Source organism: Anastrepha ludens, chromosome 5 (genome assembly GCF_028408465.1).
Source record: "Anastrepha ludens isolate Willacy chromosome 5, idAnaLude1.1, whole genome shotgun sequence".
In the NCBI taxonomy this organism is placed as follows: Eukaryota; Metazoa; Arthropoda; class Insecta; order Diptera; family Tephritidae; genus Anastrepha; species Anastrepha ludens.
The window spans coordinates 11,570,212-11,593,476 of NC_071501.1; the positions used below are offsets into that span (position 1 = coordinate 11,570,212).

The 23,265-nt window shown below is 32.7% G+C and overlaps 1 protein-coding gene across 1 annotated transcript in view; it reads right to left on the minus strand.

Moving 5' to 3' along the window:
• The window catches only part of LOC128862845 (uncharacterized), a 130,417-nt gene extending 107,594 nt beyond the window's left edge, over nt 1-22,823 (minus strand). Inside the window, exons 1-2 of the mRNA XM_054101620.1 lie at nt 22,576-22,823; nt 18,798-19,158 (exon numbers count right to left, since the gene is read on the minus strand). Coding sequence (XP_053957595.1) covers nt 18,798-18,811 — 14 coding nt within the window. The 5' untranslated portion in view covers nt 18,812-19,158; nt 22,576-22,823. The remainder of the gene's footprint in view (nt 1-18,797; nt 19,159-22,575) is intronic.
• Between the last annotated feature and the right edge of the window lie 442 nt (nt 22,824-23,265).

Consider the following 23,265-nt stretch of genomic DNA (forward strand, 5'->3'; position numbering starts at 1 on the left):
AAACACTGTGGGGTGTGTTTGAAAAGCTACGGGCTGGCTGGCTGTCTGGCTGGCTGGCCGACGACGGGCTATTGGCTGATCAATGAACTGTGTTACAGACGTATTTTTCAGCAACCACCTCCCGGCCTCTGCCATGTCGCGCATATTTATTATTATTAATGTAACTTTGTGAATACTAAGCAAGTAAAAATTCGTTTTAAAGTAATGATTGCAATGCTCGCATTTTGTGCAGTCACCAAGCAGACAAACAGACTAACAGACATACATACATACATACGCGCATAATACTTTTGCTCTTACAAATAACAAGTATTTGCCTACTGTCGACTTAACAACCAATCAGGCAATCAAGTCAACAGCTGTACAGCCAACCTTTCAACCAGCAGCAGCAGCAGCAACAGCAACGCAGAAAAATGCCAACAACAGCCTTAGCGCCCAGCCTCAACTTCGGCGCTTGCGAAAGTCAAGTAAAGAGTGAAAGCCCCACGGAATTGGCATGCGCCAAAAAGCGCTTAGCTAAGAGCGGAGATATGTGTGTATGCAGACATGTACAAATATACCGTAAGCGTCAAAATAAAGTCTACATTTTTACAATACGATGAACGCTGTTCGGTTTTAGAAATATAGCATGCCGTTATCTCTCTTTTTTTGCACCGATGATGATGAGTTCTCGTTTCATTTACTCACACGGACTCACACTTAATGCACTCACATAACCTAACCTAATCCTACTCACGCGGTTGAGAGGGCAGAAGAATTCGCGCACCAGATAATTTTTGATAATTTCTGATGATTTGTGGAATCAATTAGGGAAATTGAGAGAGCAAAGTAATATTGCCTTTTGAGCGAAGGCTAGTAGTTTTTGTTAGAATAATTTTTACCAATAAGAATGATGGCCGATCGAGAACAGCTGATTACAGTTTATGCAAATCAGAAAATAAATATAATTGAGCGTTGGAAAAAGTGATACTCGTATAAATAATTTTCCATGTCTGAAGTAGTAAGTACAGGGTGGGCCATATAGCGTTTGCTTTTTGAACCACCTATTTTTTTGAGAATGGTAACACAAATGACATGTCAAGTGTGTTCATAATTTACTTAAAGGTTTGACATTTACGAAATGGGACGCTATACGCTTGAACAAAATTGGGAAATATTGAAAACCTATTTCCAAAGTGGTGAGTCTTCTTCTTCTTTTCTGATTTTCACATTGGTGGCTACGTCAATAAGCCAAATTGTCGGATTTGGGGCTCAGAAAATCCACACGTTACTGTAGAGAAGCAAATGCATCCACAACGAGTCACTGTTTGGTGCAGTTTTTGGTCTGGCGGCATCATCGGGCCATTTTTTTCGAAAATGAGCGAGGAGCGCGGTTACAGTAAATGGCGAGCGTTACCGTGACATGTTCAACGAGTTGTTTCCAAAAATTGAAGAGGATGACATGGACGACATTTGGTTTCAACAGGACGGTGCAACTTGTCACACTGCCAAAGTTACACTCGAACTTTTGGCTACCGTTTTTGAAAATAATCAGCCGAAATTCCGATATCAATTGGCCGCCTCGGAGCCCGTTGGACTATTTTTTGTGTGGAGCCGTTAAGGACAAATGCTATGCGAACCATCCAGAGACGATTGATGCTTGAAAACATGAAATCGAAGTTGCCATTCATGAAATTGGAGCCCAAACAATCGAAAATGTGCTTAAAAATTGGGTTGATCGAATGGCCTACTGTAAAGCCAGTCGTGGCAGTCATTTGAACGATATTATTTTTTATTCATAAATGACAATGTTCAATCTTCAAAGTAAAAAAAAAAAAGTTTGAAAAAATATTGATTAGTTTTTTTTATAGCCGATTCAAAAAACAAATTTTACATGGCCCAACCTATAAATCTACTTTTGACCCTACGGAATGAAGTGATTGGCGAAAAACCAATGCAGCCACAAAGAGTGACTGTTTGGTGTGGTTTATGGGCCGGCGGCATCATTGGGCCGTATTTTTTCCGAGGCAGTTACTCTGAATAGTGTTCGCTATCGTGAGATGACAACGAACTTTTTATGGCCCGAATTAGAAAATATGGATGTTGACGATATGTGGTTTTAACAGGACGGTGCCACTTGTCACACAGCTAACGAAACAATGACTCTTTTGCGCGAAAAATTTGATGGCCGAATAATCTCACGTCGCGGCGATGTCAATTGGCCGCCAAGATCATGTGATTTGACACCGTTGGACTTCTTTCTTTGGGGTTATTTGAAAGAAAAGATGTACGTCAATAAGCCAGCAACAATTCAAGAGCTAAAGGATGAGAAAATTCGGCACATTAACGGCATAGAACCTCAATTATGCCTGAGCGTCATCTAAAATTTGGACCATCGAATGGAGGTGTTCCGCCGAGGCCGCGGTGGCCGTTTGACCGATATTTTGTTCCATCCGTAATTGATCCATACCAATATTATCATAATAAAGATAAATGACAATAATTTCCTAAAAAAATTGTATTTTATTCAAAATCAACACCTTCCCTTGAAACTTAACCACCCTTTAATAACTACTCTCAGGTTTTCGCAAAACCTGATTGAAAAACTCGTTTTCTGGAGAAGCTGCCACCTTAATAAACATTTCATCGGCACTTTGAAAAAAGTCCGAAATATTACTCGAAACCACTTTGCAATACACAAATTGAAATGAATCAAACCAAAGTTTAATTTGTTCTATACACTTTCTTTTGGCGCTCACTGTACATACATACATCCATGCACACATACACACATAAGTACGGAGGAAGAAAGAAGATATGTAGTAGCGCTTATAAATTAACGAAAAGAAAATCGTCGCATTTCTTTCGGCTGGTATTATAAATTTTTGTCAGCATGCGGTCCAGCGCACAGCTGCAATCTGCTGCCACTCTTGCCAATAAGTTGTTGTTATTGTTCTTGTTGAGCAACAATATTGCTGCTCGGGATGTTGTTGCAATATTTGTGGGCTTTGGTGGCGCCATAACCGTCGTTGGTAACTGTCCTACCTTCAATACATAACTCGCCTGTGTTAATTTTCGCTTGTTGTTGCCATTTGCTTGTTATGTAGTTGTATGTGGTAGTAGCTGTTGTTGTTTTATTTTGTTTTATGTTATTTTTTTTTATTAACTGCGTTCGCTTAACCACCATTGCCTGTTATTTATGGTGGCCAACAAGTATCGGTTACATCTACGCTTATTGCCTCGGCGGCGCATGAGAAATTGTCGTGGCTGATTAGGCGTGCCATAGCTCATTACTCAATTTGTTGCAACTTTTTGTTGCATCCCCAAAAATTTCACTTGCATGTTACAGCCGCAGGAACGACACCACCACCAGCAGCAGTAGCAGCAGCAGCGACAGTGAAATTTTTGTAATTTGAAGGTATTGTAGATGTGCATAATTATCTGAGTGATTTCAGTTAATAATTTTGTTTTAAAGAGAAATTCGTGGGTGATTAGTTACTCGCTTTGAACAAGATCAGATAAAAATTTTTGAAAGAAATTGATTTCGTGTGGAAAGTGAAATTGTAAATGAGTAAGGGGAAAATTCACTAATTGTTTGGATTTTTTTTTTTTTTTTGATAATCTTTAACGTCATTGCGCTTAAGCTTTTAAAATTTTTTTAGTGCCACGAAGTAGGAGAACGAATTGTGCATTTTCGTTCATCGCACACTGTTTTTGTTCGAGAAGACCACTACTGAAATTTTCCGAGAAACATTTTTGGGGAACATTTTTACCCTCTATCGACACTACAATTGTGATATTTATCAGATTTTTTAGTAAGGGTCAAAAAGACCCGCGCAGGTAAGAAATACTGTGTTTAAATGCTCCACGAAAGCATGCGCCATTCAATTCTATTAAAGATTTTTGAAGGCAATTTTAAAGAGAATCAGTTTTGTACGACTTTTTTTCAATCAACTTGAAACGAAATGTGGAAAACTTATTCATATAGGAAATTATGTCTCTCCATAAAAAGTTGGAAGCGATTTGAAAGGAAAAACTCCAAGCTTTCATTTCAAAATATTTAAAAAAAGTGAATGATGTCGAAATTTGAAAATAAAATTTAAAATTTGTTTAAATTTTTTATCGGAAAGTTTGGAAAAAATCCTAATATATATAATACTTTTATTTTGTTTTCTCTTAGACTATAATGAGAAAATCAGTTTTATACGACTTTTTTTCAATCAACTTGAAACGAAATGTGGAAAACTTCAATAAACTGCAAAAAAATGTGACATTTAGGGACTAAACCTGCCTGAGTTTTAAAGCATAGAAACACAGAGGAAAATTCAATTGCTGATGAGTTTGCCCAGAAGGCCACTGAATTGGGCTCAGAGACCTCCTACGCGGTCAGCGGCATCCCCATGACTGTTGTTGAAGAGGAATTGCACAACTTATTTCCCAGAAAAGCGCAGAAAAGGTGGAGCTCCATTTCTTCATGTGCTATTTCGAAAACCCTTTGGCCCCAATACGATATACGGGGGACTCAGAAAGTCTTTAGGACTCTACGCCATTAAATTTCCTAACTCTGAGCTGTGCTTAACGGTCATTGGATGATCGGTACACAAGCGGAGAAGAAAGGCTTACCATTCAACCCCCATTGCAGCAGCTGTGGGGACCTTTCAGAAAAGGAAACTGTTGACCACTTTCTCTGTAAATGTCCGGGTCTGGCAGCTAGACGATTAAGTTCACTAGATGCTTCTTTCTTCGACAGCCTGGGGTAGTACGCCAACTTAAATCCCATCAATCTTCTCCATTGCAGCAAGAGCTCTGGCTGGCTGTGAGATATCTGCCTGTTGGAGGAGTTTTAGATAAGTGCCGTTTAAAAAATCGACTAACAGTATCGCATTAGATGAAAATGTGTCTCTACTTCTCTTTATTAGGTAGGCATTCAAAGTTGAAAGTTTTGAAGCGGTTTTTGCCGAATTTTCAATTTTTCAAAAATTAATTTTTCTAGCAAACGAGCGATATGTAGACTTTCACATAGCACTTCCGCCGCCACTTACGAGAAATAAAGCAGAAATAAATATTTTTAAGAAAACGCAATTATCTAACTCACGAATACGTTCAGCAGCAGCAATTAATTTCCATTAACTCTCTTGCGCACCAATTGCGCTCATAAATATAAACAAATAAAATTTTAGTTGATTTAAGACCTAACGCGAGGAAAAATATTGCCTTATTAGAATAGAAAGAGAAACAATTGCCATTTACGGCGACACAACGCACACTTCTTCCGCAAACTTAGTGTTCTAAATCTCAGCGGGAGCATGGCCCTTTCCGCTTACTAAGCCAGGCTGTAAGCACTGAGGCGCGCCCATATGAGTATTTACGTGTAAGCTGTTGTAATTTTTTTCTTCGCGGCTTTCTCAACCTTCATACTTCAATTGAGTGGAACTTTTTAAACTTGAAGCTGGTTGCTGGTAAATTCTATTTTTAAAATAAGACAATTTATGCTTTTTCATAATTGGTGTGATTTTTATTATTAATAATTGAAGCAATACAGAACAGTTTGCTTACACAGATTTTTTTGTTTTTGTTTTTGTTTTTGTTTTGCTATGCGATCATACGTAAACTTGAGATTTTTTGTTTTTTTTTTGTGATAGAAAATTTATTTTTTCTGATTTTAGCAGAATTCATGTGCTCAATAAAAATATGTAAACAACAAAATACCCTCATATTTTTCTAATTCGAACATTCTCTTACATACATAGAACACTCCTTCACATTCTTGAAACACATTTTTCATTCCACTTCATTAAATACACCTTCACTTTCTTTGCACAATCACTTGTTTGTGTTGTTACACACATATGCGTGTGTGTGTGTATGTGCATTTAATTTCTATGCATTACACAATGCAATTGGAACGTGGAAGTGCATGGATATCAAGCGCAGAGGACCGCGAACTGGGGCATGTAATCTACATGCATGTGCGTATGTGTGTATGTACATATACATATATATATGTAGGTCGGTATGTGTATATTTTTGTGTGTTTACAGTAGCAAAGCAGAATCGAGGGATACACCCACATGTGAGTGGATATACTTATAAATATATGTATATAGCCTGATAATGGCTTGAGTCTATTAAAACTATTTATAAGTGCAGATGTACATATATACAAATTTACACGTGTATGTAAAAATACTTATCACTACATATTATAAAACAAAGTCGCTTTTTCTGTCCATATGTCCCCTTATACGCTTAAATCTTTAAAACTACGCAACGGATTTTGATGCGGTTTTTTTTTAAAGATAGATTGATTGAAGAGGAAGGTTTATATCTATATAATGTGAAGAAATATATAAAGGGGGCGTGGCAATCGGTCAAAATGTGGCAAAAAAACATAATTTTTTTGTTTTCACGGCCATAAATCATAAACGAATCAACCAATTAAAATGAAACTTTCTTGAAGTTTAACTTTGAAATATTTACTTTCGTTCTGCATAAAAAAAAATAATTGATTTATTTGTTATTTAACCAAAATTGTTTAAACAAAAGCAGCTCTTTTTCCAAAAAAAGCTGTTTGTGTGTGTGTTCGCTGTCAACCGAATGAAGCAACAGGCGTTAAGCGATAATCTCACCACACCTCATTAATGTTGAATTACATCGTATGGTGACGTATGTATGTATGTATTTACGAATCGCTCGCATTATTTCATTTCGGACATACATATGTACTTATATATCTATGTATGTACTGAATTCCATGTAATTATATGTACATACAATTTTACAGCGAAATAAAACGCTATTTTCAGGTTCTATATTAGTAAATCGCACATAATTAAAATACAGTTTTTGAATAGTTTTTATTGATTCGGAGCGCGTTTAGCTTGCTATCAATTCCATACAATAACATTTTTTGTCATTTATATACTTTTTACGACAACTAATAGCTTATTTTCGAAGCGATTTCAACAAATGGGTACAACATTAATCCTTATCCAATTAAATACCTTAAATACATTGTTGTTTTCATATACATAGATCTATGTATATGGCTCTTTACAGCATATAATTAAAAACAATATTTTTCAAGATATTACAACAGTAATTAGTAATTGAGATCTACCGGAAAAATTGCGTTAGCTGTTGCGTCATCCGGCTTTGCCGCTACTCTTTTGGAAAGAGTCTTTTGGAAAGAGGCCGAACCACACACTCTACAATGAAGCACCCGCTGAAAATCGCTACCGATGATGATAACAGCGTCTGTAGTGTTTCTAGACAGAGCAATACAGGAAAATTGATGCGTGACTGCTCATTAATAGTCTGGGACGAAGCTACCATGTCAAACAAGACGTCTGTGGAAGCACTGGATAGGACAATGCGCGATTTGCGCAACAAAAATGCACCTATGGGTGGATGTACAATTCTGTTCTCAGGAGATTTCCGTTAAATCCTACCAGTTGTGACTCGAGGAACACGTGCTGACGAAATAAATGCTTCGCTAAAAAGATCCCACCTTTAGTCGTATGTCAATAAATTAGAGCTTAAAACTGATATGAGGATTTCGTCATCTTCACGTGAGAACAGGCTATTTACAGAGATGCTGCTAAAAGTTGGCAATGGAGAATTAACACAAAGTGAGGGAAGGATTAACCTAGAAAACCTTTGTGTTTTGATAGACAACATCCAAGAGTTAGTCAACAATGTCTATCCAGACATTGATAACATAAGTTATAAGACAATATCTTGGTTTAAAGAAAGAGCTGTTCTGTCACCAACTAACGAACAAGTAGATAAAGTAAATAACTTGATTATTTCAAAGATTGATGCGCCGACGAAAATATACTACTCGGTCGATACTGTTCTCGATTTGGAAGAAGCTGTTCAATTTCCTACAGAATTTCTAAATTCTTTGAAACCGTCTGGACTCCCTCCTCACAAAATGGAGCTGAAAATAGGTTGTCCTGTTATTTTATTAAGAAACCTAAGTCCACCTAAACTTTGCAATGGCACGCGTTTGCTGGTAAAATCACTGAAAACTTTCATAATAGAGTGCACAATACTCACAGGATGTGGTACCGGAGAAGATGTATTGATTCCCCGAATCCCTCTGATACCATCGGATCTACCATTCCAATTTAAACGCTTACAATTTCCGGTAAAGACATCTTTTGCAATGACCATTAATAAATCTCAGGGTCAAACCTTCAACGTTGCAGGCTTAGATTTGAGTGTTGACTGTTTTTCACATGGCCAACTGTATGTCGCTCTTTCAAGAGTAACCTCTAGAGAAAACATGTTTGTATTGTCTAATGACAAGAAGGCTATGAACGTTGTATATAAAGACATTCTGTAATATAGTAATTGTTGTAAAAATAAAATAAATACATATGTAAAAATGCAAAAAGTTAATATGCAAAAATGTAGGGTATGAATTTAGATATCCCAAGGATAGCAGGAAATCTTCATGCTATAAAGAAAGGGGAATTGTTTTACTCCAAATTTAACGCGTGCGGGCCACGGGCAATAATGAATAAGCCAAAACTACTGGATCGATTTTAATCATTTTTTCAGTGAGTGACATAGGGTATATATTTTATACCCGTGCGAAGCTGGGCGGGTTGCTAGTATAGCATATTATTAAGTACGTACATATTTTCTGAGTTAGCACAAGATAAACAAAAACAAAATGTTCATGATTTGATGTTAAAGGGCTGTAAATTGGTTTTTCAAAGAGTTACACTTAATAGGAGCTGTTATACATAAGTGAGTACGCAGCATGTTATTTTTGGTTCTTAAGTGCGTGCACATATATTTACATACAGTCACACACCGATCTCACCTACCACCCTCTCTTTGTTACACTCTCATTAATATTCTTCATTACCTTTATAGCTAACCACTCACTCTTACTAACATCTGTAGCATAACACTATAGCATACATTCTCTCTTAACATTTTCTGTTATTATTCAATGTATGTAAGTCTGATCTATAAGCGTGAACTCCTTTAATGTTAGTAGTAAGCTGCAGTTTGTAATAAAGAACTAGTGAATGAAGTTGGGCGTTTATGACTTTATATGTAAGTAGATACATAGGTAGGGAACATGGGGTAAAACACGCAGGGGTACCTATTCGTCTAAAGCCTTCATCTGTAGAACGACAAATTGTTTTTTTTTCTAACAACTGTAAGTTGTAGGAACTTTGGGGAAGTCAATTTTTATACAGCCCAAATATTTTTAGGGGCACGGCTATTTCCAGAAATACCTATTAAAAATAGGGAAATGCGAAAGCCCGACATGCATATACGGTGAGGCAGCGGACGATGACGCTGAACATAACTTATTCCACTGACCACTTTTAACCACTGAAAATGTAATCAACAAGAGAAAAAAGTCTCCCGTTTAAAAGGCAGTGCCTGGGCACAGGCAGACGCACATAGACCTTGTAATGAAGAAGATGGAACGCCACTTTTAAGTAAAACGTTGGGCAGTTTTTTAGGCTCCGCAAATACCATTGTTGCGAAGGCAGCTTTGATGGTGCATTAGGCATTTCAAGCCTTGTCATTCGCAAAACAAACATTGTACTATTTCGATTTATTTTACTTTATTATATATTAATTTGTCTAATTTTATTTTATTGTATTTAATTTAATTATATTATTTGTTTAATTTTATTATTTTATTTTAATTTTATTAAGTTAATTTTATTTTATTTTGCTCCAATTTATTTCACTTTATTGTATATTATTTAATGTAATTTAATTCAGCTAATTTCTTTATTTATTTTGTTTAACTTAATTTATTTTTTTATTATCAACTTTAGGTTATTTTATTTTAATTAAATGTATTTTATTTTAGTGTACATTAATGAATTTAATTTAATTTAAATGTATTATTAAAATTCATTCTATTGTATTTTGAATTAAATAAATTTTTTTTTTATTTATTTTGTTTAATTTAATTCAATTTTTTTATTATAATTTTATTTTATTTTGTATTATATCAACAATAAATAATAACATTTTTCAAAGTAGAAACACCAAAATGTATTCTTCGAGAGTTACCCTTCAGTATGATATATGCCTCATTTGAATAAAAGTTCTAAAACATATTTAAAAAAATTATGAAAATCGTCAATTTTTTCGGGCTCTCAGGGTATATAATCCCTTAATAAATTATTTTTTTTACTATATATTACATTTTTTTTAGTTTGTTTTATTATAATGATTTTGTTATAATTCAGTTTACTTTATTTTATATTTTATATCATTTCATTTTATTTACTTTTTTATATTTACTTTGCATTTATTATGCAATTTACTTCATTTTGTTTTATTATTATTATTTTAATTAAATCCATTTTATTTTATTTAGTTTAATCCATTTTATTTCATTTCACTCCTTTTTATTCCATTTTTTTATTTTATTGTTTATAATTTGCAAGTTTTTTTTTATTCTAACTTACTTTAGTTTTTTTTCTTTTCTGAAGTTTATTTCTAATTTATTTTTTTAATTTATTTAATTTTTTTATCTTATATAAATAACATTTTTAAAACCTTGGCCTATTTTCCTTTGCCCTGCTTCCGTTTCTTAAGTAACTGCAGTAGTGCGAGTGTTCTAGTGGCCTCTTTGGCTCACTTCATCCACGTGCAGACGCATTGACATTTTCGGCGCACATTTGTCAATAGTCAATATGCAAAATATCTATCAAATCTCTTTGCAACTGTGCGCGTTGTCCCATTGTCGAGATACTTTGTGGCGTTTGATTTGCTTAGACAGCTTTATGACCTATTTTTCTTGAACAGCGAAAAATTAGTAAATAATCGACGAATTCGAAAAATTGAAAATAAGTGTGACTAATGCCCATTTTTGTTGTTGTACAAATATATGCATAAAATAACAATTAGCGAAAATGAACCATTCTTGAATATTTCTATACACCGTCAAGCATTTTTTGCTGTCATTTGCGTACTGACAAGTGTCAGCTGGCAATTGGCAATACCCCAGTTGAACAGCTCCAAGTGCTGTTTTTGCGCAGTCATACCTTGCAGTTATTTTTGTAATTTTTAATTGATTTAACTCTATTAATTAATTTAAATTTAATTAAATGCATTGAATTAAAATTATTTTGCTAATTGCTGTGCCTTGAGTAGTAGAATTAAGGTCTTTAAATATGAAAATTATGCAGGTTTTATTGGACAAATTCTGAGGCTCCAATAAATTGCCCTGCTGTTTGCCGTTTTAACCAAATTTCCAATGCAATTTAGGCGCTATGATGCGTTAATTCAGGCATTGTTTTCGGGTTATTGGCATACACCTCGCCTTTCAAACCCGACTCCCTCAGAAAGCGTTCAACTGCATGATTTTAATTTCGCTGCGGTGCAGTTCCCGCAGAACTCGCACCAACTCGGGAATTGGTTTTTCACAATTTATGCGTGTTGGGTGTTCGTATGGCTGTCAAATAAGATAGCCGCCGCCACAAAAATATAGCGCTGAATTCAATTCAAAGTAGGCGGTCTTAATGGGGCACTCATTCGAATTGACATTTTTTGAAATTTGAAAATTTTTCAATAAAAATTAATGACATTCGAAGCATATAACGCATTTTGCTGAAAGATATCTTATTCGGCTAATATTTGCAAATAAATTATGTTCTCCATTTCACTGTCACCCAATCGAAAAACAATAATTTGCTTAAGAAACTCGACACATACATACATACATACATACATAAGTACTTGAAGATGTTGTATAATTTCATGCGGCAAGCATTTTTTTTTTTGTTTTTATCTTTTATTTTCTTCTGGCGCATTTTGCGTAAGAATCAACATTTTTTCACGCACTTTTTTCTTTTGCTCTTCTTATTGTCGCATATCTCATGCGAAAATACACTTAATTTTAGTGCCGTATTCGTATGTGTGCGTGTAATTCTTCCATAAAACACGTGTGGATTAATGATAATCAGTCTGTGGTAGCACTTTTTCAATGCTTAAATAAAATTTTACTTTTATGTGTAACGCACCTTTACGCACGTTAAGCTAACCAGTTCTTGAAATTTTTGTGTTGAGGAGGAGTTCGGAAGTAAATAAATTGCATTACAAGTACATTTTTTTTTTAATATAAAAACTTAAACTTACAGGGTTTGATTGAAAAGTAATGAGCCTTCCCGCGCGGAGCGTCTGCCAAGCGATCAACCGAATCGGCTGGTGGGGGAAAATGATCGTTGGACCTTCCCCTTCCACTAGAAACCGGTCCCAGTTCGCTGGCAACAGCGGTGCAGTCAACATCGTTCCGCGCGTGAAAGCTGTTTTAAAAGTGTGTTAGGATTTTGCAGTGGCGAAATTGCAGCGATCGTTGGAGCAACGTTACTCGATCAAATTTTGCGTAAAGCTAAACAAAACGAGTACCGAAACCATTGGGCTACTCAAGGAGGCTTACGGGGACCAATTTCTGTCCAGTGCTCAGGTAAAACGGTGGCAGAAGTCGTTCAAGGAAGGCCCTTCATCACTTCAATTCACTTCAAATCACTTCAATTGAACCCTGCATCACGACAATGCGCCAGCGCACACCGCCTTCCTCTGCACCTCTGCATTAGCCAAGATGGGGGTTCCGGTGCTTCCCGACCATCCCTACAGCCCTGACCTGTCCCCTCCGGACGTCTTCTTGTTCCCGCGCCTCAAAAGAGAGCTGAAGGGGAGGCGTTTCGACTCCATCGAGGCGATCCAAAAAACTGTGGCAGCCGAATTGAACGGCGGTAAGATATAGACGAATAAATTTTTTAAACTATTAGTTCACGTAAATATATGCAGCAAATTTGTATCTAACTTTAATAAGAAAAAACCTTCTATACACATATACACACATACATATTTACATATTTACTAATTTAATAATACATTATATACAAATCCATATATTTTTATATTTTTCAACTTCATTGTTTCTTTTTCTCCTTCAGTCATAAGCACCTGTCACTCTCTAATTGTATGTCACCATATTTTATAAGTATAATAAGCAGCTTGCAAAAAATAAAGGCAATTTAAAAACTGCCAAAGTCGTTGACGTTTTGCGAACGATATTGAAAAATGACAGCACGTTGCAAATTGGCTGCGAAATTAAGGCCAGCAAGAACTGGCCTAATTTGAGTTGCGGAAATTTTGAAAATTAGTGCTTGCTGCCTCAAAAATTTCTAAATAAAATTGTGAATAAATAGAACTGATGAGATATTAAAAATAGATTTACTCAAAAGCAAAAAAATCTATTAATCTGTTTATCAGTTTTTTTTTTTTGTTTTTTTGTGAGAATATATAATAAATAAAATTCATTATATATCTTTATTTTTTATCAGTTTTTAGTTTTCGCAGCTCTTCTATTTTTGATTTCCTTAGCAATTTATTAATTACATTTATTTAAATAAAATATATTTAGACATTTTAACAACTTATGTAGAGTTTCAAAATAAGTTTAAGATGAATTATATAATTTTTTTTGAAAAAATCTTCACAAAAATAAAAAATAAATCGAATTTATAAATTTGAAATTTTGAAATTTTTAATTTAAAATAAACATTTTTTTCTTACTTCCAGATTTTTTTCACAAAATTGTAAGTGATACAAAGTTTGAGAAACAAATAACAGTTCTTAGAAGAAGAAATTCTAAACCGTGATCTTTTAGAATCGGTTTTAAGTGGTGTAAGATTTTTGTGTAAAATTGGTTTTTTCTAAAAAAACAATATCTGCAAAAAAGAAAAAGTTATAAGTGAAGCATAGTTTAAGGAAAAAATAATTTTTAGAAGCGATGAATCGTGTTTCGGAACTAGTGAATAAGTAAATTATTTTTATAAATGGTTTTTTTCTTAACATTTTTTTTTACAATTTTTGTAATTCTTAAATTATTTTCTTTTTATCAGATTTTTTTCTTTCGTTATAATCTTAACGAAAAAAAAACAGTTTTGAGAAGCTTTAAACCCTGATTCGGAATCAGTGATTAGGTGAATTCAATTTTGTCTTTTATAAAATTTGTTCTTCTTAAAAGAATAATAATATAATAATATAAATAAGGAATATAATTTGTTTTATTTAATTTTTTCTAAACATTTTTTTACAAGTTTATTAAGTTAGTCTAAAGTTTTTTCTTGTTATCAGATTTTTTTAAAACAAAATTATAAGTGGTACGAAGTTTAAAGAAAAAAGCAGTTCTTAGATGCATTGAACCGTTATTCGGAATCAATGAATAGGTGAATTAATAAAAGTTTTTTTATAAATGTTTTTTATACAATTTTTTAAATTCTTAATATTATAATAAAATAATATCAGATTTTCGTTGTTTTTATACGGTTTTAGTTATCTAAACAATTTCAGAGAAGAATATAATAGGTCTATTTATAAGTTCGTGCGGTTTTACAACAGATGGCGTAACTTGATTATTATTCCATCGATCCACATTTCCAAACATTCATTGGAGAGCTACTGTCGTAAGGCACAAACGTCAGTATAAGTTTTTTATTTGAAGCGTAAACAACAATATTTTTACCACACTTGAAAATGTCGAATTTCGTGCCAAATAATGTGTTTTTGCGGGGAATTCTTCTTCATTATTTTAATATGAAGAAAAAAGCAGCCGAAAGTCATCGTATCTTGGTGGAAGTTTATGGTGAGCATGCTCTATCTGAGCGAACGTGCCAGAAGTGGTTTGCACGCTTTAAAAGTGGTGATTTTGGCTTGGAAGACGAAGAACGCGAGGGTGCGCCGCCAAAGTTCATGGATACCGAATTGGAGGAATTGCTCGATCAAGATCCGGCTCAAACGCAAGAAGAGGTTGCAAAAACTTTGGGAGTTGATCAATCAACCATTTCCAAACGTTTAAAAGCCATGGGAATGATCCGAAAGGTAGGCCATTGGGTGCCGTATGAATTGAAGCCAAGAGACGTTGAACGCCGTTTTATGGCATGCGAACAACTGCTTCAACGGCACAAAAGAAAGGGTTTTTTGCATCGAATTGTGACTGGCGATGAAAAGTGGGTCCATTACGACAATCCAAAACGTCGGGCATCGTATGGATACCCTGGCCATGCTTCAACATCGACGTCGGCGCAGAATATTCATGGCCTGAAGGTTATGCTGTGTATCTGGTGGGACCAGCTGGGTGTTGTGTATTATGAGCTACTGAAACCGAATGAAACGATTACGGGGGATGTCTACCGACGACAATTGATGCGTTTGAGCCGAGCACTGCGAGAAAAACGGCCGCAATACGCCGATAGACACGACAAAGTTATTTTGCAACATGACAATGCTCGGCCACATGTTGCACAAGTGGTCAAAACATACTTAGAAACGCTCAAATGGGATGTCCTACCCCACCCGCCGTATAGTCCAGACCTTGCGCCATCCGATTACTATCTCTTCCGATCGATGCAACATGGCCTGGCTGACCAGCACTTCCGTAATTACGATGAAGTCAAAAAATGGATCGATTCGTGGATTGCGGCAAAACCGACCGAATTTTTCACAAAGGGAATCCGTGAATTGCCAGAAAGATGGGAAAAAGTAGTAGTAAGCGATGGACAATATTTTGAATATTAAATTTGTAACCATTTTACGTCAATAAAGTTTCAAATTTCGAAAAAAAAACCGCACGAACTTATTCATAGTCCTATTAGTATTTTTTTTAATTCTTGCAATTTTTTCTTTTTCCCAAAGTTTTGTTTTTTCTTTTTGTGTAAGAACAGAATTATAAGTTTAAGGAAAAACACATAGTTCTTGAATGCTTTGCACCGCGATTCGGAATCAGTGCATAGGTGAAGAATGCAATTTTTTTTGTTCAATTTTTTGTTCTTAGAACTTGTTCTTATTATCAAAGTTTGTTTTTGTTTTTGTAAAAACCAAATTATGAGTGATATAAATTTTTTGGCAAGCAAACAATTCTTAAAAGTCTTAAAGGAGTTTTTGGAACTGGTTTTAAACTATAGGTAACGGAAAATTTAAAGGGGAAATATTTTTTTTAGTAATTTTAATCCTTTAAAAAAATTGTATAAAAAAAATTGTAGCTCAGTGTAAAAAGTATCAATAAATATGCATTGAAGTGGTGTTAATTATCTAAACAATTCTGTCAAAAACCATAAACGAATAAAAAAATGTCAAATCACAGTAATTGTGGCCCTCCAATTATTCCAACGAGCTAAGATTTCTCGGGAATTTTATTGAATTTTAGATATTTGTTGTCATGTTTCCTAGGTACAACAAATGAAAATATATCAATTTTTTATAATGAACTTATGTTGGATTTTTTTTTTAAATTTTATTAAATATGTAAATGCGATATCCAAACCTTGAACAAGTTTTTTTGCTATTTTGCTTTTAAGCTTTGATTTATCATATCATTCACTAATTAAAAGGCGCATACATATTTTCATAGACGAAATTATTTTGATTTTGAGAATAGAAAAATGTCATTAAAATTTATTTTGGGCGTTAAAATAAAATTTATAAAAAAATATTAAAAAAAATTACGCAATTATTAGAACCTTTAAATTTTGGAAAGTTTTTTTAAAATAGTACCTTTCACTGTTTTTTAATTCATTTTAATCGTTTATTTCTTAGATGAAACCCATATACTCATATAAATGTATGCAAATACTTTTATGAAATTTTTCAGAAATAATGCAAGGAACATTTATAATATCGTAAAAAAGTTAATATTTGAATCAAAGTTGAGAGTTTTGTGAGGTATTTTGAGTGAAGAAAGAGAAACTGTAATAAGAAAGTAAATATTTTTTAGTTGGAGTTCAGTTCTTAGTTCTGTAAGAAATACCAAAAAAAAGAGAAATTCAATATTTTTTGTTAATAACGAAAATATATTTTACTTTATTATATTATTTTTTATATTAATGAAAACTAATTTGATATATTATAAGAAAAATTAAAAAAAAAAATTAAAAAAAAAGAAATTTAGTATTTTTTTATTAATAAAAAAATATTTTTTACATTATTACAATAATTATTTATTTATTATTTATATTATTTTATTTTTTATTATATTATTTAATTTTTTTCTATTGTATATTATTGTATTTTTTATTATATTATTTTTTTATTTTTTATTATATTTTTTTATTAATGAAAATGAATTTATGTTATTAATAAAAAAATTAAAAAAACAAAGAAATTCATTTTTTTTTTGGGATCTTAAGTGAAATTTGTATTTTTCGCATAACGTCCCCCAGTTCTTAAGCACTTCTAACAACAGCTAAGTTTTGAATCCATTTCCACTTCTCCTCCAAAATTCTCCACCTGCGCTTTTAATTTCGCCCACAACGGCGCCCACAAGCGCACAATAATTCAATTAATTAATTGTTTATGTGACAGTTTTGTACGCATAGAATTTTCTCATTTTATTGTTATTTCGCCGGTCTGTCTCGCTGCCTGACGGGAAAAACTAAAAACCGCTATGGCATTGCCCTAAATCACACGCGCACTAGCCCAACACAGCCAAGGTGAGAACGCAAGAGCATTGACGACGAGAGCGCATACGCCAAGCGGGCCAAACTTTGAGCGAGTGTGTGCGTGAGCGAGCGCAACCAGCGAAATGTCACATGATGCAGTGGTCGAGTGCATTTGTTAATAAGCGCTCGAGTTGTGGTATTTCCGGTATGAATTAAAAATGCAAAAAAGTGACTTTTATGTCTTATTTTTACAAGAAGTTAATGCAGACTTTTACATAGTTGAAACTTTGATTGGACGTACATTTCGTAAAAATGATTACCTTCAGGAGCCTTTCAAAATTCATATTTAATGAATTTTAATTTTATCCCCACATGTAAGTCGCTTGCAAATTATATGATTCCACAGAGTGATTTCTTCTGTTTTTTTTTGTTTTTTTTTGCTGTACCGTTTATTTTTAATTTTCAATAATTTTTGTTTTTTTTTTGTTTTGAATTTCTTGCTAAAACATCAGGTGCGCACACGCCATCTACATATAAACCCACAATAGTTCGACACTTCGACCACCGCTCGGTCGGGCGGGACCAACTGACACAACACATTAACCGTCAAAGTTGCCACGGTGGCGGCCCTGATGTTGTGGGCGTTGTTGGCCTTCAAATCCAAGAAAGCAGAGAACAAAAAATATTTATTATATGTGTTTGTATGTGAGTATATAAGCATAAAAACACAAGCACTCGGCATTCACTTCTTGGCAGAAAAAGTTTTGTTATGCACAAGCATATTTACGTGCGTGTGAGAGAGATTTTCTTGTTTAACAAAAAAATAAAATAACTCAAAATTAACGTTTTATGAGATTTAAGGAAAAAAAAAGATGTATGATTACAATAAAAGTATGGGCAAGCGGCTCTTTGTTTACAACCATGAAATAAGAAAAAGATTCAATTGACACCCGCAACTTGAACGAACTCCAAAATGCGCGGGCTCTCCATGGGAGACAAGGGCTTGAAAGCTGGTTAATAAACTAAGATTTTCACATGAGCAAGCTTTACTTACTCGCTTTAGGACGTAGAATCGTAGAGTAAACCTCGATTTCATTTATTCAACCTCACCCGATAACTCCCGAACGCATTCGCTTTTGCGGTGTGTGTGTGGGAGTTTCAAATATTGCCGTGGCATGTAAAATTATGAGTAATTTCGTGTTTTTTGTTTCTTGTTTCATTGAAAAGTGCGATAAATTATACAAATCCTCTTTTCTTATGCGGTACAATATTTTTAAAATTTTACTCAATTTATTTTGTTTGCAAATACAATAATTTACGTTTTTTGTTCACTTCAAACTTAGAAATTTTAATAGAATAAATAAATAAATAATTACTTACCCCGCTGAATTCATTGCTGCTTTGCTGTTGTCTTCAACTGTATGAATTTTTTACTTATTTATTTATTTAAAGCAAAAGTTTTGCCAAAAATCGTTTTTCTTTTCGCTGCGTTGGTCGCTCGTTGATCTTTGCGTTGGCTTGGTTGACAACAGGCAACAGGCGTAAGCACTTTTTCTTTCTTTCAATTGATATTTTTTGTTGTTATTAGATTCTTATGAAACCTGCTAATTTTGCCGCAATTTATTTTTTCAATTATTTCATTGAATTTCCATGTAACGCGGCGCTATTAATTTTCGTTGCTTTTTTTTGTATTTATTTATTTTTTTTTTAATTTTTGAGCAAAAAACTTATCACCAAATCACTGGAAATGCGAAAAATATTAGTATATAAAAATATTGTTCATAGTTCGTTACACTAAAAAAATAGTTTTTATATTGTAATTTGATAACTTCACAATTATCACTTGTTAGCAAGTTTTCATAATTTTTCAAATTATATCATTTATTATATTGAATTGTCTTGTTATGGATGTGTTTTAGCACTGGGCGGATGTGCGCTTAAGTTCAATTTGTGTTTGTTTTCAATTGTTCGTGAGTTTTTAAGTTTCTAACACTTGGTTTAGTTTTTATTTAGTGGTCAATAACATTCATTGCATGCAAATTTTCTTTAGTGATTTGCAAATAAATTTAATTTCAGTTAACCTCTTTAAGTGATAGGCATTGGTCGGTATTGTTCATCTTTAGTTCGCAGCAGGTTTGTGGACTATGGAGTTTTATATTATAGGCGCCAAAGTTTTCCTAAATACGTTTTGCGCTTGTTATGTTTCTCTGGCCCGTTTCCCTTCTCTAATGCTTACTCACTACTTATTAATCTTGAATCTTTAGACAACAGTGGGTCGGTCCTTTCCTTGTCCTCTATGCTTGGCCATATTCAAGCAACCGAAGGCTGCTCTTCCTATTTGGAACGTATTAAATTTAATATATCGGAAAGAGTCCTCTGGTTTTCCTATATCTGTTTTAGTGGCAATAATAAAACAAATTATACTCAGGATGCTCCACTTTCCAGAGCTGTTAATGAATTCGATTCAATCTCTAATTCTAATGCTCTCGATTTTTGACTGTCACTAGTCATAGTCATCACTCTCATAGTCGATTTTTGTGAGCATTTTAGGTTCACTTCTCTAATTCATGCAGTTTAATTACTAAATATTTAAAGCAAAAGTCTGCAAGAATTTATTGAAGTCTCTGAAGAGTAAATAAATGCAGGCATCAAAGTGTGAGCACCACAGAACTGAAGAACTGTGCGGTATTGAAAATAATTTGTATGCCTACATATATAATAGGTTTACTCCAAGAATACTCAAAACATCTCTTAACACTGTAGTAAAGTCTAGCAGATACTTGAATGCCAAATTGCGTGACTACCATTCGTAATTCACAGAGAGAACGTCGATTCAAATCTGGGTGAAACACCAAATTAATAAAAACATTTTTCTAATAGCGGTCGCCCCTCGGCAGGCAATGGCGAAAAAGCTTCTCATAAAAATCATCTGCCATTCGGAGTCGCCTTAAAATTCTAATTGAATGTAGTCACCTAATGAATTAATACGTTTGATAAATAATTCGTTTCTAATTCTAGAATTTTCTGAGGCCAATAAATTTTGAAAAAATAATCACTTAGTAGTCAGCCCTAACAGCTGACTTAAGTATTGCACAGTTTTTTTACAATAATATCCAAGAAAAAAATTCCAAATAAAAAACATTAAAATTAAAGTTGATTAAATTTTGAAGTTAAACATTTGGTTTCATCTGAGACGCTTATGATTTGCACAGTTTTTGATGAGATAAAATGAAAAATTTTTTTTTTTAATATTTTGTTTACTTAAAATTTTTTTAAACTAAATTCTAAAATTAAGATTTTTTTGCGACCTGAGGTACCTACGATTTTGTACATTATTTGATAAACAAAGTTATATTAAAAACAAAAAAAAAATGTTTAATATTTATATTAATTCACATATTTTTTTAAAGTATAGCACTGATTTTTTTAATATCTAAATAAAAATTTGTTGAAAAAATTTAAGTTAAAAAGCATTAAAATTAAAATTGATGAAATTTTGAAGTTAAATATTTTGCTTCGATCTGAAACGTTTCTGACGTTGTGTATTATTTGATGAGCAAAATAAATAATTTTTTTGTTTTTTAATTCTTCGTATTTTAACCTTTTTAAAATTAAATTTTAGAGTTAAAAATGTTTTTTTCGATCTGAGGCGCCTTTGACTTTGTAACTTTGTGCATTATTTGATAAACAAAGTAAAATTAAGAAAAAAAAATGTGTTTAATATTTATTGTAGCTTATGGTTTTTTTTGAAGTATAGCATTGATTTTTTTAATATAAAAAAATTGTTGAAAACAATTGAAGTTAAAAAGCATTAAAATTTAAATTGATTAAATTTTGAAGTTAAATATTTTGCTTTGATCTGAGGCACTTCTGACTTTGTGTATTATTTGATAAGAAAAACAATATATAAAAAACGTTTAAAAAACATTTATTATATTTCAAAACAATTAAATACAAAAAAAATTTAAATACAATATTTTCTAAAAAAATTTTATTAAATTTAATATTTTTATTATTTTTAAATAAAAAATTGTGTTTCGAACCGAGGCGTCTATAACTTCGTGCATTATTTGATAAACAAAATTAAAAAAGAAAGTTCAAAAAAAATATTTATTTTATTTATTTTTGTTTTTTTTAAGTATAGCACTGATCTTTTATATTCAATTCAATTTTTTTCCAAAATTTTTTGCCTGCTTTTACTGTTAATTACATTAATTTAATTTTGAAATTACATTTTTTTTTCGCTCTGAGTTGCCTGTAACTTTGTGAATTGTTTGATAAACAAAATTAAATAGAAAAACTAAAAAGAAAATATTTATTTTATTTTATGTATTTTTTTAAGTATATCACTGATTTTTAATCTAATTTTTATTTCGAAAATTTTTAATTTGCTTTTTCCCTGCTTTTACTGTTTGTTTGTTTTTTTTTGTTTTTGGTGCATGTTTAGTTCTTAAATATCTTGGCTCCTTATTTTCTTAGCAAAGCCAAAAAAATAGATATGATTCTGTCACAATTTTTTTAATACTGTTACCAATACCTTCAATAAAAGTCATATCTCATTTTTTTCCAATAAAAGTAAATTCGCAGTTCTATCCTCATTTTTTAAGTTATTTTGTTCTTTTTTGTTTTGTGTTTGGTTCAAGCAGCTGTGCCACACCGTTTTAGTTTAGTTTTAGTTCTGTAATAATTTACATAAAAAATTATTTCTCCACATTTTAATTTTTTTCTAAATTAGCACATAAAACCACTTATTATTATCAGTTCATCAGTCAGACGAGCGCACAACATTTTTCTATGTGGAAATCCACTTTTAATTGTTTCCATCTTTAAATTTAATTTTAATTATTAATTAATTTAATTAATTTTGACGCACTCCACTATTTTTTAAACATAAAAATCTCACTTCTTGCAGTACTTTTTTCAGTTTTCTTTCATGCACATCCTTCATAACATTTCACTGTTCAAGGTTCGCTTATATTTTCACAATTATTTCCTGTTATAAAAAAAATTTATTCTCGCAAAATCTCTTGTTCAAAATCAATATCGTTACAATTTTTACACTTTACACATGAAAAATATATTTTTGCAAATCGCATAAATTTGCTTTCATGTAATTTTCTTGTAGCTATTTTTAACTTTATACTCGATGTCACTTTACTTTTTCTCACACGTTGCAAGGAATTCGTGAATTCTTATTCGAATTCGTATTTTAGATTACAATTTCAGGCGTTGCGTTAACTTTTTCGATTTTTTTTATGCACCAAGCAGCAAGAAATTGTTTAGCTTTCTAAATTTCTAAATGAAAATGTAATTCTTCTTCTTATTTGGTCGTTTTTTGGTGATGGTTCTCACTCAGAAAACAACGCGTTTCTTCAAGTAGCCCAACTCGCACTGAAATCGCAGGAAATTTTCCTCAACATTTTAGTCGAAAAATTTTTCAACTTTGTGAAAAATTCGTGCGCTTCGGTCAAGCGGCAAGTTTGCGCTTGTATTAGTCTGTGTATGTATGGTATATAAAAATACAATTATTTATACATATTTGTTTATATGTAGATAGTTTGTGTGCTGCTGCTGCTGCCGTGTGTTGGCCATGTTGGAAAACTCACGAAAAAAGTGCTCGCGAGATTTTCGGCCGAAACATAGTATAAATAAATGAAAGATTTCGGAAAATTGAAAGCTAGAAAAAGGAAATAAAATACATACAAGGCAAGTGCATGAGCACACATACGCACATACATATATCTGTGTATTATAGTATATATTTGGCATATAATAAATAAGTAAAAGATAAAAATGTAAGAGAAATGGCTTGTGAGCTACGCACGAGTCCACCATTTCTTATTTTAAA